General features: G+C 41.1%; 1 protein-coding gene across 2 annotated transcripts in view; it reads left to right on the top strand.

Annotated features, from left to right (window-relative positions):
• RIIAD1 (regulatory subunit of type II PKA R-subunit domain containing 1) overlaps positions 1-15,487 on the top strand; it is a 308,698-nt gene that overhangs the window by 209,922 nt on the left and 83,289 nt on the right. For both annotated transcript variants that reach the window (XM_044079942.1, XM_044079941.1), the window contains one exon: positions 584-630. In XM_044079942.1, coding sequence (XP_043935877.1) covers positions 584-597 — 14 coding nt within the window. In that variant the 3' untranslated portion in view covers positions 598-630. The remainder of the gene's footprint in view (positions 1-583; positions 631-15,487) is intronic.

The following is a 15,487-nucleotide window of genomic DNA, read 5'->3' as shown; positions in this document are numbered from 1 at the left end:
GCAGTCTTAGCGCTGTCAATTGGTACAGTGGTATCCAAGGTCAGAGAACAGGTCGAAGCTGCCAGATGGTGAGCACGGTACTTATGTAGAACATGCCCATTAACCATTATCTGTCTCAAGACTGGATTCTAACCTTTACAGGGATTCCTTAAAAAACAGGCTGCAGTGCACCTCATGAAAATTTCTGAAACTGACCATATAATACATAATTTGTTTTTCTTTTTGGGTGGGAGTAGGGGGAACAGAAATCATGTAACAGTAGAAAAGTGCAGAAAAGTGTGGATGATTGTATTGCAGAAGTAAGTACTGTGCTTGTCTGACCTCACCTCCTCTACTAGATTGTAGCATGCACTGAACTTTATGATGAAACACAACAAAGGATTCCCACTTCATCATCAGATTTGTCATGAGGGGAGAACAAGATTTGTAGCAAACAGTATGAGGCTAATCGGTAATGAGGATGGTTTGCAGGCCAGAAAGACAGTAAACTATTATAAAAAACAAGCAATTTAACTTGAGCAGTGATGCAGTACCTTTCAAAAAACAGTCAGTTGTTTTTCTGATTTTACTTTTTGTTTGACAGAGAAGTTCTCCTGAAAAGACCAGAGAATATACTGGAGTTTGCTGCAGGTAAGAAAAACTGGAGCATCATCTATGTTGGTTAAATGCTTAATGTCTTATTTTAAAATTGAGAGGAAACAATATATGGTATATATTCATGTAAAAACATAAAGCTCAATAACAGCTCAGCAGCAAAGTCATTATAGTACATAAAATCCAGTATTATCACTATTCACTCCACTGTATAAAAGTGTAAATCCCAAGTTTGGTATTATAACCTTAACATGTTGTTCTTGTAACCACCTTGGTGATAAGGGTGTGGCTGAAAAGCATTCAAGGACTAGCAGATCTTCACAGTTATCAAATAAGTAAATAAATTAAGGATCCCTGTGATTTTATCAGGTTTACCTTTCATGCTGTTGCAAAATTTAGAAAACTGTAGCTGATCCTCCGGTATTATCGTCTCTGCTATTTCTAGGTCTGATCCATGTACAAGCCACGGTGGTGCAGCAGTAGCACTGTCACCTCACAGCAAGAGGTTCTATTCGATTCTCGGCTGGAGCGCCTTCTGTGTGGAGTCTGCATGTCCTCCCTGCGGTCAAGTGGCATTCGAAAGACATGCGTAAATGGGCATGCCTTCGTTGAAGGTTGGGCGTCGAGCTGGCACCTCGGCACCTTAAAAAAAAATCTACTGCCAATCATTAGTGGACCGGAGTTCCACTGTGGTGACCCCTAACCGGGAAAAGCCGAAAGAAGAAGAAGAACACAACCAATGCATGATCCGTGTGTTCTTGAACAGGCATCCTATGTTTTCTCTGCCCTGTTGGGGTGGTAAGTCTATCCCTTGCATCCGCTATCTTTCCTGTAAAGGAAAGCTTTCTGATAGTACCTCATACCTAGTCTGCTTCCTTATTCTTGTTTTGCTTGCTTAATCTGATGTTGTCCTTTTCATTCTACCTCAACTCATGGGTTCGGATCAGATTCTGGCGCATAGTCCAGACTTAGACTCCACCTCTTGTGCTCCTCCCTCTACTTGTAATGCCTTAGTCCATCCACATTATCTCAGATCTTGGTTTGCCATCATTGTGCTCAGGTGCAGGTTCCTCTTTCAAACTGATATATAGTGAATATTTGTGAATAAACATTTTATTCTACTTTCAAAAATTGTTTTTCTGTCTTAGACTGTTTATTTCATCCTCCCTCTTAGCTTTCGCTGACGTTAGAACTATTAGCTACTATATATATTCACAGTACTCTCTCTCTTTCCATATCTGGTATTCTATTTACATTTTAATCAAGGTAATATTTTTAAATTACCATTGTTGTTTTATTCTTTTCTTATCTGCCTTCCCTCATTTGTTTTCTTTTCACTGTGTTACTTTTGTAGCCTATATCCTGGTGTTTTTCTCTACCATGCTGGATAAACCAACAGGTTTCAAAAAATGCACTTCTCGTGGGCATAAGATCCCGAATTCAGATGGCCACAAGAAGTGCATTTATTGCCTCAAACCAGTCACTTGAATACAAACTGTTCAGTTTGTTCAACTTTTAATCCAAGGGCCTTGGCTTACTGACACAACAAATTGATATTAAAGGGATATCTTCCTGTGAATGTTTCATCTTCACGGGCTCAAACCCCCTTTAAGTGGTAAAATCTACTTGGTCGGAGCAAAAAAAATGTCCCTCAGGTCTTCATTGGAGCCTACATTCAAAAGCTGTAAGATCTCTGATCCGACAGTGTCTGATCCTAAGATCCAGCCTTTGGATCCAAAACTTTCTGATCTGAATTCTTCAGATCCGATAATATCAACAAGTCCTACAGCACCTTTTCAGGATCTTAGGTCCTGGGATAAAAAACCTGGCACCTCACTAAGCGATCATAGAGCAGGGTATACTGTTAAACCTATAGAAAATTCTAAGAGTCTTTCAAGATCTCAATTCAGTACATCCTTCAGGTCCTCTGGAAATTTTAAAGAAGCAGATGTGGATAGGATGATGTGAAAATTTCTCAGAGCTCAGATCCAGATGGGGGTCATACTGACTCTGTCCCCTAACAGATCCTTGAGTCTCTCTACATCATCCCACACTATTCTCTCTCCTTCTCCAATCTATCCAGCTGTTCCGCAGTCCCAGGATCCGAAATCCCAAGCGGTCTGGAGTTGGATCCAAAGAAGATTTCTTCAACTCCAACAGTGTCGCTGATTGGTTCTGCTCCAACACTGTCAGATTGCTCCTGAGATTTTTAACAAAACTTTTCAAGGATATATATATATAGAATGACAGTGTACAAACAGTATACAGGTATTTACAGAATTTACAGATAGTTAAAGTTCCTTATTTGCAAGGTAGATTCTTTTCCATATGGTGATGTAGCAGGGAGAGAAAAAAATAGCATAAGAGTATAAACCATGCATTTTTGTTAAATTGAAGAAAAAAAAGATGGCAGGCTGCTTAGAGGCATTATTTTGGTGGTTAGTATTTAGAGCCCCAGCCTTTAGAGAAAGAGAGTGCGGGACAATGCAGTGTGGAAGAAAGGAGGCAAATGTAGAGTGGCTTGTTGTTGACTAGATTATGACTGTCGAATTTTGCAAATATAATTACAAGGTAGAATTTAAGTGCTATGTATTAGGAAGGATAGTAACAGGAGTGTAGGCAGAAAGGAGGGCAAGAAAGAGTGGATGTGAAAGAGGCAGCAGTAAGGGTGAAGGTAGAGCGTGAGTAGGAAGTCTATGTAGGAATAGATAAGAGAGATGATACTAATAGAGTTGTGGGGGGTGGGTGGGAGCATTAAATGCAGTTTTGAAAGAACAATGCAGGACTGTGGAAAGTATCTGAGATTTGGGAGTAGGCTGGATAAGTGTTCTGTGTACAGAGTTAGACAAGCAATGAAACCAGCCTGTAGTAAAAGAAAAAAGAAGATGGCACTTGCATAACTAGCTTGTGGGAATGCTGAATTAGAACCATCTGTCTGTCAGGTAAGATTTTAATTCGTTTTTGAAATAGCTTAGCTCTTAGGATTGATTTCAGACAGGTTTTGGCAATATTAGTTAGAGACTCCTGCCCTGTTGTATGCTTTGGTGATGGTGAGAATTGATCTTTGTCCAGAAAGTAAAGCACTGTTAGGGAAGTATGGTTGAATGATGTCATTTAGGGATTGGCAGTTTTGGGGCTTGTGGAGAAGTCTGTGTAGTGTTGTGAGCTGGGTGTGTGAAGTAATGTGTAAGCTGTGATCACTTTAGCTGTTTGAAAGTCAGACAGTGGTGTCCTCTGAAGTTCATGTTGATTTTGCTATTTTATTGTATCAGTACTTCAATTTGTTTAAAAGGATGCGTCTAGAAGGTTATTAAAAATAGCTGTGGCCATATAGATGGCTGAAGGAAAGTAGTGGCATACATTTTCTGGCTGTCAGTCAGGTATGCTTTAGATCTGTATAGGGATCCGAGTTTTGTTTTGTTACAGCTTGGGACGTGGAGGTCTGGTTTTATCTGCTCATTTGTGATGACGCTTAGTAGTTTTGCCTGGGTTACCTGTTTGATCCTGATGTTGATGGCAAAGGTTAAGACGAAAGATGCCTTTTTTGTAGTCAGTTTTTTGAGATTAAAGAGTATGAGATGTTTTGGAAGGGTCTATATTATTTGAACGAAAGTTCAAAATGTCGATCGCTGTAAACAGCGAAAATGCAGATTAATCAAATCCTTTATTGTGGGGGACTGCACCCCCCCCCACACACACACACACACACACCCTGCTAATTATATATACCAACTCCGAGATCGCACTACAGTGAGGAAAGGACAAATTTCCCAATGTTCACTGTACCGTGATCTCACAAAACAGAAATCGATTATCGGCATTTTCGCTGTTTACAGCAATCGACATTTTGAACTTTTGTTCAAATGATATAGACCCGTTTTGGAAAGGTTTAGTAGGAGATGTGAGTTACTTATTTAACTTTGACTCGACAGAGGGGAATAATTCTTGTGTACAGTCTTCTGGTTTTGTGCAGACCAGTTTGGAATTATCTGACTATAGTAGCGTCTTTAGCAGCCATATGGAGGTCGTTAATGAAAAGGTTAAAAAGTGTGTGGTCTAAAGCTGATCCTTCTAGAACTCTTATGTTTATAAGGTGGAAAGAAGAGAAGTCTGTTTGCAATTTTATGGCACATATGAAAACGTAGGAAGGGTTTAGCTAGGCCTATCGAGGACAGTTTTTGAAGAAGTTTCAAATGGGACACCGTATTAAAAGCTTTGGATAGGAATGTGAAAAGCGCTGAAACTAGGCTACCCTCATTTCTTTGTGTATTTATGGTTCTAATGAAGTTCAGTAGAGTACTATCAGTGCTATGAAGTGGGGTCTAAGACCCTGTTGTATAGGGAGAGAAGTTTTCCTAGGAAATAGCTGATTGTTTGTATACACATTTCTCCAGTACTTTTGATAAGGGTCATAGTATAGATATTGGCCTGGAATTGGAAAGTTCGGGGGGGGGGGGCCTCCTTTGTGAAGGGGTATGATGAAAGATTTTTTTTTCCCAAATTTTTGGGACCGTGTTTTCAGGCAGGGATATATTTATTAGGATAGATATGGGATAGGAAATTGCTCCTGCTGCTATTTTAAGTTGTTCACCTGGCAGATTGTCTGGGGTATTGTGGTGAGTTTTAGTTTATGGAAGATTTTTTTTTTTTTTTTTTTTTTTATCATGGCAGTTCGAACAGGTTGAAGCGAAAAATGTTCAAGGAAATTATTAGATTGATGGGGAGGCTGAGTGTTTGAATTTGTTGACACTCAAAATATGACCATTTTTAATAAAGTGCCTATGAAACTGATATTCTGTCATATTGGTTTGGTGTTTTGGGGGTAGGTTGTGTCGCTTGTCTTGGGTTTAGCAGCTTATTAGAGTGCTTGAGTCTGCAGTAATAGGTTTTCTTATCTTCGGTAATGAGATGTTTAGCTTTGTTTTAGTTGCCTGCAAGCTTGTAGGTTCTTATGTTTTTTTTTTTTTTTGAACAAGTTTTCCATGCTTTGTCTCCCTTTTTCATTATTTGTTTTGATTCCATGGATAGCCATTCAGCTGGAGTTTTCACTATCTTTTGATTTAATGGGAGAAAGGGAGTTTATGGTGCTTAGGAAGGCTGTGTTAAATTGTGTTACAGCATCTTATAAAGGGAGGGTCCTAAGTGATTACCATTTGAATTGAATGTGTGTGTTTAGGAAAAGTTTATGGAAGGTGAATTCTAGGGTTGCTCCTCAAAATCTGTTTCTCTGGCACTCTCCTAGATAGTTTAACAGAATAGGATTTTACTATCCAATCCAGGATGTACTGTCTGGCAGCAGGCTTGTTGTGCCTAGTGTGAATAGTGATGAGTTTGGTGAAATTATAACACTGGATATTGTTGTTTGGACTGTCAGTTTGTTTGCTTGTCGATATTGATGTCACCTAATAATGTATGGTTTCTTATGGAATTTTAGGATAGATCCAAAATAGGATATTTTCAAGTATGGTGATATTCTTATCTGGGGTAGGTAGATTCCTATGATGGCATTTTTTTATATTTATTTTGAGCAGCGTTATCAGAATTTCAGAATTAGAAAAATTTGGAAAATGTTGAGGGGAATAGAGAAATCTCAGTACTGTGCTTGTACAGTATTGCCACTCCACTAGCTTTTTTCTGATCCTATCTTTTCATTTAATACTGTACCCAGGAGGTAGTATTTCCTCTTTTTTTTTTTTTTTTTTTATATCATGTGGCAAACTCATTTCAGTAATTAAGGACATAAGGGGACTGAATAGTCATCCAGGCATGCTGCTCAGGGTGTTTATTATAAATGCTTTGGCCTCCCAATTGAAATGTCAGCACTCGTGATGCAGAGTTCTGACAGACTGGAAAAAATCAAAATTGCAGAAGAAGAGAGAGAGAGAATCTTGAACATTCCTCTTCTCCTTAAATTTTTTTTTTAAGGGACAAGTCTCTGGCACTTTCTGATGTGAGAAAGAGGCCCCCACACATCCCAAACTTATGTATGCCAACTCTGATATCGCCATACCTTAAAGAAAAGGGAATATTCTGAAAAAAGTCCACCTTGGACTTGTATAGACCAAGTCTAATTTTTTGGCCATTCAGTCTTTGTATTTTGGGACAACATTTCAAGTTGTTACTATGCTTCATATATTGATATGATAGAAATGGACATCAGGGGCTGGCTTAAGATTAGTTTGGGCAGGAGTGCTACTCATTTGAGTATTACCCATTGTGGGATTAGAATGAGTTGGGCCAGGATTTTGGTGAACGTAGCCACTTAATTTAATTGACATGTACATTTTTTTGTTTTGAGTTAGGCCTAGAGCTATGATAAAGTAGGAATCTGTACTGTTTTAGGACTTAAATAGATGGATATACATGAGGTGATAAAGACATGAAGGAGATGATATCATTAAAGAAGTTATGGTAGGAATATTTTGTATAGTGGAGATGCTGTTGGAATATGTAGACATTGGATATTTATTTATTTATTATTGGATATAGCTTGGATGTTGTGTGCTAGAATGGAGGGAGGAGTAGTGACAGTTGTAGTGCAAGAATTGTGTGTAGTCTGTTTTACTTTTATTTTATTTTATTTGTTAATCAGGGTAGAGCCCTGATCTCCATAGACCTTTTCAGACCCAGCCTGGGAACACTATCTGGTTAAGCAACTTGTTTCAGAATCCAACAGTTTGGCAGTGGAGGCTGGGGTAATTGTGTCCTAGACCACTGGACCACAGGAAGTAGCTCATTAACAGCTCAAAGATTCCTAGGAATATACCAGGCTAATAACCGCTAGGGTCTTTACAGGCCTAGCAGTGCAACCCAAATGTGTCCCACAAGTTACGTTTTGGACATTTATATAGGAGGTAATTGTTGGTTATGACATGATTGGCATGACTTACTAACTGCCTCTGTCCATCAGAGACATGGGCACTGAACCAGTGGTGGATCTTTGCTCCACGTTGTGCTCAAGAAAGGATGTTCTTCGTGTTTCACTGTTGCAGTCATTACATTTGGGTAATCTGCTGGCAGGTTGCCCTCAGTCGGCCTGATTAACAAAGTCTTGGGTCCTGCATCAGTTGCTGTCTCTTCTTCCATGACGTCAGGTCGTCAGGGGTATAAAACATGCAGCCAATGCCATTGCATCAGTCTTTCTTGCTGCGCAGTGCCCGAAGCAGAAGCAGTTCGCAAGTGCCAGTCGGCCAACTCCTGAAATTTTCATTTTCGAGTTTCAGATCTGAAGTCTTCAACTAAAAAGCTAAGTACCCCGTTGGGGAAACTTTTCTTGCTCCTTACCGATGTCAGTAAAAGTTAATAATTGCATTACTTGTGGGAAGCAAATACCTCATAAGGATTTTCATTTGTACTGTATTCCTTGCCTTGGCCCTGCCCACGACGTACCTTGCTGTTGGTTCTGTGCTTTATTTAATCAATGCACTATTAAACGTCGGTATATTTTTGCTTCTAAATACTTTGGCTCTCGCTTTAATTATCCAGAAATGTTGTCGGTTAGCAACCTGACTACCGGAATTCCTAAAAAATGCAAAGAAAAAGAGATAGGCCGTTGAGGTCTAAAACTGCCGATGACGCTTTTCCTAAGCCAGTCGCCAGTTTGCCGGTACTCAGTGGGGCACTTTCGCAGCCCCTGATGCTCGTTTCTGATTCACAGGCCTCTACTGAGACCCAATCGGAGTCTGGTATGCCGTAAGATGCTTCAATTATTACCTTGAATGGGTCTGGAGCTGCTGTGCAGGCACCGACTTCCGAGGGTGTTTTCAGGCCTACAGATTTGTATATAAAACCGACGCCATCTTCAAAACTAAGGCCAAAATCTCAACCTGTGTCTAAAAAACCGACGCCTAGGCCACATGTGCAGGCCCCTATGCCTAAAAAACAAATGATCAAAATGGTTGAAGACTTAATTACTCTGATCGGGGTAGCCAACCCCCCTCCCCCTTCTAAGAGGCCTAGGCAAGATATTGACTATGAATCTTCTGAACAGGATTCTATTTCTTCTGACTCTTCCATTGAACAGGAATTGTCTATTCCTACTTATGAGGACTCTGATGCAGAAGATTCCATTCCTTCTGCATCTCCCCCAGAGGATTTTTCTTTCGGGGAAACTTTACATACTTTAAGGGAACATTTCCACTGGGAAAGCCAAGATTTTTCTGAATCTAAAAAGAGGCTTAGGGATTTTCTTCTTCTTCCTCAGCATAGGCCTTTGGCTATACCTCCTGTTCTAGACATTGTTGATAATGTTTTTTCTGAATCTAGTATGGCTCCTGATTCTGTGCCTCCAGCTCCTTGTAAGCCAGACAGATACTACAGGGTTCCTGACTCCCACAAATTCCTTTTCAAAAATCCTGTTGCGGATCCTGAAACCATTTCTCAGGGCCAAGGGCATTAAGGCTTCTACTGCTAAAAATCTTACCCCTTCTGATAGAGATTCCAGGGCGCTGGATAGATGGGGTAAGAAGGTCTACACTTCTGCAACCTTAGCAATTAGAGCTTTAAACTGTCAATTTCATATGCTAAAATATCAGCAGCATATCATGGGACTGCTTAAACAGAAAATGATGTTGATTTTTGACTGTGTGGAAAATAAAGATTTACAGGATCTATTGCATTCAGCTGAACAAGTTGGAAAACGTACTTTGCAATGTGGTTTTGATTCTTTGGAGGCCTCTTGCAGGGCTGCTGTAACTGGGTCTGTGCTAAGAAGACATGCTTGGCTCAAAGAGCAAACTCTGCCTGATCATGTTAAAGCAAAATTGTTGGATGCTCTTTTACAACAGGACCGTCTCTTTGGTAATAAGGCAGAAGAAGTTCTAAAAAAGATGCTAGATAAAGCTAAATCTATGCAAACTGTAAAAAATTTCTTACAAGTGCAACCTCCAAGATTTAGTAGGCACTGGCCTGCTAAGAACTGGTCCTTTCCAGTTCCTTCGAGAGCCACTCAAGTCAAACCCAGGCATTCCAAAGGTACCAGTTTTCAGTCCCAAGGGACTTCAGATCAAAGCAATGGGGTGCCTCCTCCTCCAAATCTGGAAAACAACAATACACCTCCCTATGGTAAGCAGTCTCAATGACTTTCCCTCTACACTTACCAAGCACTTACCTTTTAGCCGCCCCTTTGGGGGGAAAACTGGCTCTTCATGCAAAAAACTGGCAACTTATAACCAAGGACAAATGGGTTTTAAATATAGTATCCCAGGGATACAGATTTCATTTCCACATGTTGCCAACTCCAAACGGATGGCCAGACCTGCCCCCAAATCAGTGGGCAAGAGGCCCAGAAACAAGTACTTTCCCTCATGAGCATAGGGGCTATTTAACTAGTACCAGAAGAAAAGGGACAAGGTTTTTATTCGAAACCTTTCCTGGTACCCAGAAAAGACAAATCATGGCGTCCAGTTCTGGACTTATCTACTCTAAACACCTTTCTGGACATTCCAAAATTCAAGATGTTGACTCTTCACCAGTTACTTCCCATGCTAGGCAAAGATGCCTGGTTGGCAACTCTAGATTTAAAAGAGGCCTATCTGCATATCCCAATCAGGGAATCTTGCAGAAGATACCTCCGCTTCACAGCAGGCTTCTTGCATTACCAGTTCTCGGCACTGCCCTTTGGCTTATCTACTGCGCCCAGGGTCTTTACAAAGTGCCTGGCTCCAGTAATTGCATTTTGCAGGCAAAGAAATATTCAAATATATCCATACCTGGACGATTGTCTAATTCAGGCAGAAAACAAGGACATTCTTCTAAAACATCTGGCTTTTGTAAAAAGGGTTCTAACTTGTCTAGGGTACACTATAAACGAAAAGAAATCACAACTGGTACCCTCTCAAAAAATTACATTCCTGGGTGCAAGCTTGAATACAACTGCCCAGATGGCTTTCCTTACGCCAGAAAAGCAAATTCATTTGGTGACTTACTTCAAACAGATGGCCACAAAAACACTGCTTTCTGCAAGGCAAATACTGCAAGCCTTGGGGTTCATGGCCTCCTGCATTCTTCTAATTCCATATGCAAGACTGCATATGAGGAAACTTCAGTGGTATTTAAAAAGTCTATGGAGCCAGCATTGTCACAACCTGGAAACAATGATTCCTATCATACCTTGCCTGTGCCTAGAGTTCCTATGGTGGGCAGAGGCCTGCCACCAGAACATGGGACTGCCATTCACACCACCCCCTGCCGACCGAACCCTAACTACAGAAGCATCAGACTATGCATGGGGAGCTCATCTGGTAGGGAAGTGCATTCAGGGAAATAGAACCCAAATCAAATGCACCTTCACATAAATCAAAAGGAAATGCTAGCTGTACAGAATGCACTGACTGTCTTCAAGGACTACCTTCATCCAGGACAATTACTGATAAAGATGGACAACACCACGGTTATGTGGTACATAAACAAGTGGGGGGGGTACACACTCCTACCCCCTCTGCAGACTAGCCATGGCATTGTGGAACATGGCCTTGAGCTATCAAGTACAACTACAAGCTCAATTCCTGCCAGGAAAGCTGAATACTCTGGCAGACGAACTGAGCAGAAATCTCATGGACCCACACAAATGGAAACTGGAGCCACGAATTTTCAACATGTTGACATGCAAATGGGGGAGCCCAGACATAGTTCTGGGGTGAGGCAAAACGATCTAGCAGTTGGACAAATTTTGTACAAGAACTTTGCACAAAAAAGCCTGTAAAGTGGATGCTCTTTCCTTCAGCTGGAAAATCCTATCAGTTTATGCCTTTCCCCCTCTGCCTCTGCTATACAAAGTTCTACTAAAAGTCAAACAGGACAAACCAAAAATGATTTTGATTGCTCCAGAATGGCCTCACCAACACTGGTACACTCTCCTGCGCAGTGTGTCGCACCTTCCACCGTGGCACCTGCCTTGGACACCTTACTTATGTTTCAGCAGAACAACCAAATTCTGCACACTCAGCTCCAAACTTTGAATCTTGCAGCGTGGCTAATCACCTAAATTCACCCTTAGCATCCCTCAGCAAACCTGTGATGGATGTCATTTTGGAGGCGAGAAGACCTAGTACTAGAAAATCTTATGCTGACAAATGGAAAAGATTCGGTGCCTGGAATCAGTCTCAAGGGATAAGCACAGCATTGCCCAACATTCCTCAGATTTTGCAATACTTAACTGAGATGATTCACAAGGGCCTGTCCTTTTCTTCCATAAAAATCCATGCCTCAGCCATTTCAGCTCATTACAACACAGAACCTCCCCTCTTCTCTCATCCTCTGCTAAAGCAGTATCTCAGAGGGGCCAAAAACTTAAGACCACCCAGGAGAGCTCCAACCCCTGCCTGGGACCTTAATTTTGTATTGAAGAAACTCACTCTCGCTCCTTTCGAGCCAGCTGCTACTGCAGAATTAAAATTTCTCTCCTGGAAAACAGTTTTCCTTTTAGCAGTCACTTTGGCTAGAAGGATTTCCGAATTACAGGCTCTTATGGCAGTGGAGCCTTTCATCATTTTTCATGTGGGCAGGGTATCTCTCAGGACCAACCCATCCTTCATGCCTAAGGTGGTTTCCAGTGTGGCTCTTAATCAGACCATTCATTTGCCAACTTTCTTTCCCAATCCACAGAACAAGGGGGAGCGGATTCTGCATTCATTGGATTTACACAGACAACTTAGATTTTACTTAAACAGGACTAAATCTCAAAGAAAATCTGATCAACTGATCCACCAGGGGATCAGATCCCATTCTACCAGGGCTGCATCTACTTCAACAGCCTTTCTCAGAGGAGGTCCTACCAGGGAAATTCTAGAAGCTGCTACCTGGAGCTCAGTTCATACTTTCACCAAACATTACCATTTACCACTTCTCTCTAAATCTAAAGCTGGCTTTGCCACTGCTTTCTTGCAGGGCCTTATAGCTGGTCCTAATGCTGTATAATGTCCTCCTCCCAACCATAGCTTTGGGAATCTACCCAAATGTAATGACCGCAACAGTGAAACACGAAGAACATAGTACAGTTGTATACACTTACCATAAATGTTCAAGTATATTCACTATTGCAGTCCTGTTTACCCTCCCTCCAGCCCTCTACTTTTCTCTGTCTATCCTTCTACTTTCTTTTACTATGCTTAAAAGCCCTTTTGGTGTATTTGCTTTTGGTTGGAGGTATTTTTTTTGTGTTTTTAATTTTATTTGCTCCCCATCTGGGGGGCACCTGACATCTGGATCAAGAAAAACTGATGTAATGGTGTTGGCTGCATGTTTTATACCTCTGATGACCTGACGTCATGAAATAAGGGACAGCAACCGATACAGGACCCAAGACTTTGTTAATCAGGCCGACTGAGGGCAACCTGCCAGCAGATTACCCAAATGTAATGACTGCAACAGTGAATACACTCTAACATCTACATTTATGGTAAGTGTACACAACTGTACTTTAGGAAGGGACTTTTTCACATGAATGGGGTTCTAGAGAAAGGAAATTCTCTGAGATAGAGATATCTGTCTCCCCAACATGTTTTGTTTACATGGCAAGCAAAATGTAGGTCTTTAGATCTAGTAGTTCTGATGCTATTTGTTTTGCAGATGTGCAAAAGTTTCATCAGAGTGAGGTCCAGGAATGCCTTGTATGTCAGGCATAGATCACTTCCCAGTAGTCTATAGGAGACTGAGTGAATATAGAAAGAGAGCTTTGAGGCGATCTGCATAGGACATTGTATTTATGCCCTGTATTCTTTTTGTAAGGCACCTTTGCGGATGTTCCAGTTGCTGCATTTGTACTGTCAGGTGTGTATTGAAGGGAGGATTTTACTCAAGATGAGGACTGAGTATAGTGGTACAATGACTTCCCTGGATCTAGATGTCATGCACTTATGAGCTGAGCAATATAGAAAGATTTCCTTAGTACTTTGGACACATGTTGGTCGAAGCCTGGATTACTGTCTATATGTATTCTTGGATCCCTGATTAGTGGGTTAACTCTTAGGAGTGTTTTATTGATGATTTAGTCTCCTGGGGTGTTTTATTGATGACTTAGTTTCCAGGGGTAGCCAACTTCCCAAAAGGTACTATAATGCATTTCTTGGCATTGAGTTTTAAGCCGTAGCTTTGGCATCAGTCATTTGTCTGTGTTGCACTCTCTTGTAAGATGTTGGTGTCTTGGGGGAGATTCTGTGACTGCTACCAGTTTGCAATCCTCTGCAAATTGGGTCAGCCAGAGGCCTTTGACATTGGCCTTGTCTTGAAGTCCACCAAGTTCAGTGGCATGACCTTCCTTATGACAAAGCCAAACTGGGATGGATCCATTGTCCACAGGTCTCCTATGTCTTTGTTAATCAGTTCCATAATAATTCTTTCCATGACTTTACAGAACTATCATTCAGACTAGTCTTATATGTAGTCTCCAGGATCTGTTGATGGTCTGCCCTTAAAAAAGGGATGACCATTGCAGTCCTCTGTTCTGGTGGCATGAAGCCTGTTTTAAGACTATAGTTAAATAGCAAATCCAGTGGCCCTCATAGGTCATATTTTAGACCATTCAGCAGGCATCTTGGGATATTATTAGGGCCCATAGAGGCTATATTCTTGGCCTTGGGGAACACAGCCAGTGCATGCTTTGTTTATAGTTGGAGGTGTTATGTTTGAAGGTATTCCTTGGGAGGTGGCTGGGGGTGAGTGGAGGGTAAAGTTGGTACTAAATTTGTCAGCCAGCAGATTTGCCGTATTGCTCTCAGTTAATGTGGCATCATTAACCACCATTTTATCACACTGCTGCGTGCTGCCTTTGAGGTTTCTGACATAGAGGAAGTTCTTATGGTTGTCTTTTGCCTGGCAGGCTATCTTGTCTTCAAAATTGGCTTTATTGGACTTTATTAGCCCTCCTAGCTGCATGTTTATTTTGATAACAAAGTTTGTATCTTTATGGAAGTTGCACTTCATTATTTTAGCCATGATTTTGTTTCCTTTTATTGTATAACCTGTTTAGTCTGGGATGCCACCAGGGTGGTTTGTGTTGGTGTTAGTTTTGGGCTTACTTTTGGTAGGTATGCAGCCATTGACATGGTTGTGCAATTTCTGTGAACAATTCTGCATAGGCTCCTGTGTTCTTGGGTTTGGATGGGCATTGAATTTTTAGCAAACTATTAACTAGGGTTACTGAGCTAATTTTGATTTCAAAGGAGATCTCTTTATGATCAGATCTTACCAGGAAGGATGTAACAACAGGGGTGGTTTAGCATTCTTCCATTATTTGTGAGTACGAGGTCCAGTATGTCGGAACCTGTAGTGTACATATGCAATAACTGGTTAAGGTGTTTGTATTTATGAAGTTCAGGAATCTCTGTGCCTGCAGATTTAGGGCCGTGCAAAATTCTCAGTCTGTAGAAGGGTAACTAAAGTCCACAGTGAGTAAGGGGTAGGTTGAATGGTGAGTGCCTTCAGTAGGTTTAAGCATGCCCTATGAGTTTCATGGGCATAGAGGTGACCTGTAACTTGACTATGATATGGTATGGCATTTTATCAATGGTGACCTGCACTTGGAGAAACTCCAGCATGTCGTCTGTTTAGCCAACCTAGAGGTATGCCTGTTGATGTATATGGAGACACATCCACCTTTAGTCCCTGTCTGTGCAGCTACTGGTCTAAAAGTGTGGAAGGAAATGAAACCTTGCATTGCTGGGATACTCTCTGCAGGTTTAAACCATGTCTTTGTAACTGCACAAATGTCTAAATTTTCCAGGATGAACATGGCTTGGAGGAGGTTTACACTTTGAAGTTCAGTTGAGTTGATTTTGATTTGTCGGTAGGTTTGTCAATTTGGCATTGCATAAAAAAACTTCTTTGGGGTAGAGTACCGTTTTAACCAGTAGTTGAAAACCAGGAAGAGACAGGTGCAGACCATCCTTGATAAAGC

This window comes from Protopterus annectens, chromosome 8.part0 (assembly GCF_019279795.1).
Source record: "Protopterus annectens isolate FY-2018-M chromosome 8.part0, PAN1.0, whole genome shotgun sequence".
NCBI lineage: Eukaryota > Metazoa > Chordata > Ceratodontiformes > Protopteridae > Protopterus > Protopterus annectens.
The sequence above is the reverse complement of the archived record's forward strand: the minus strand, read 5'-3'. Positions and strand labels throughout refer to the sequence as shown.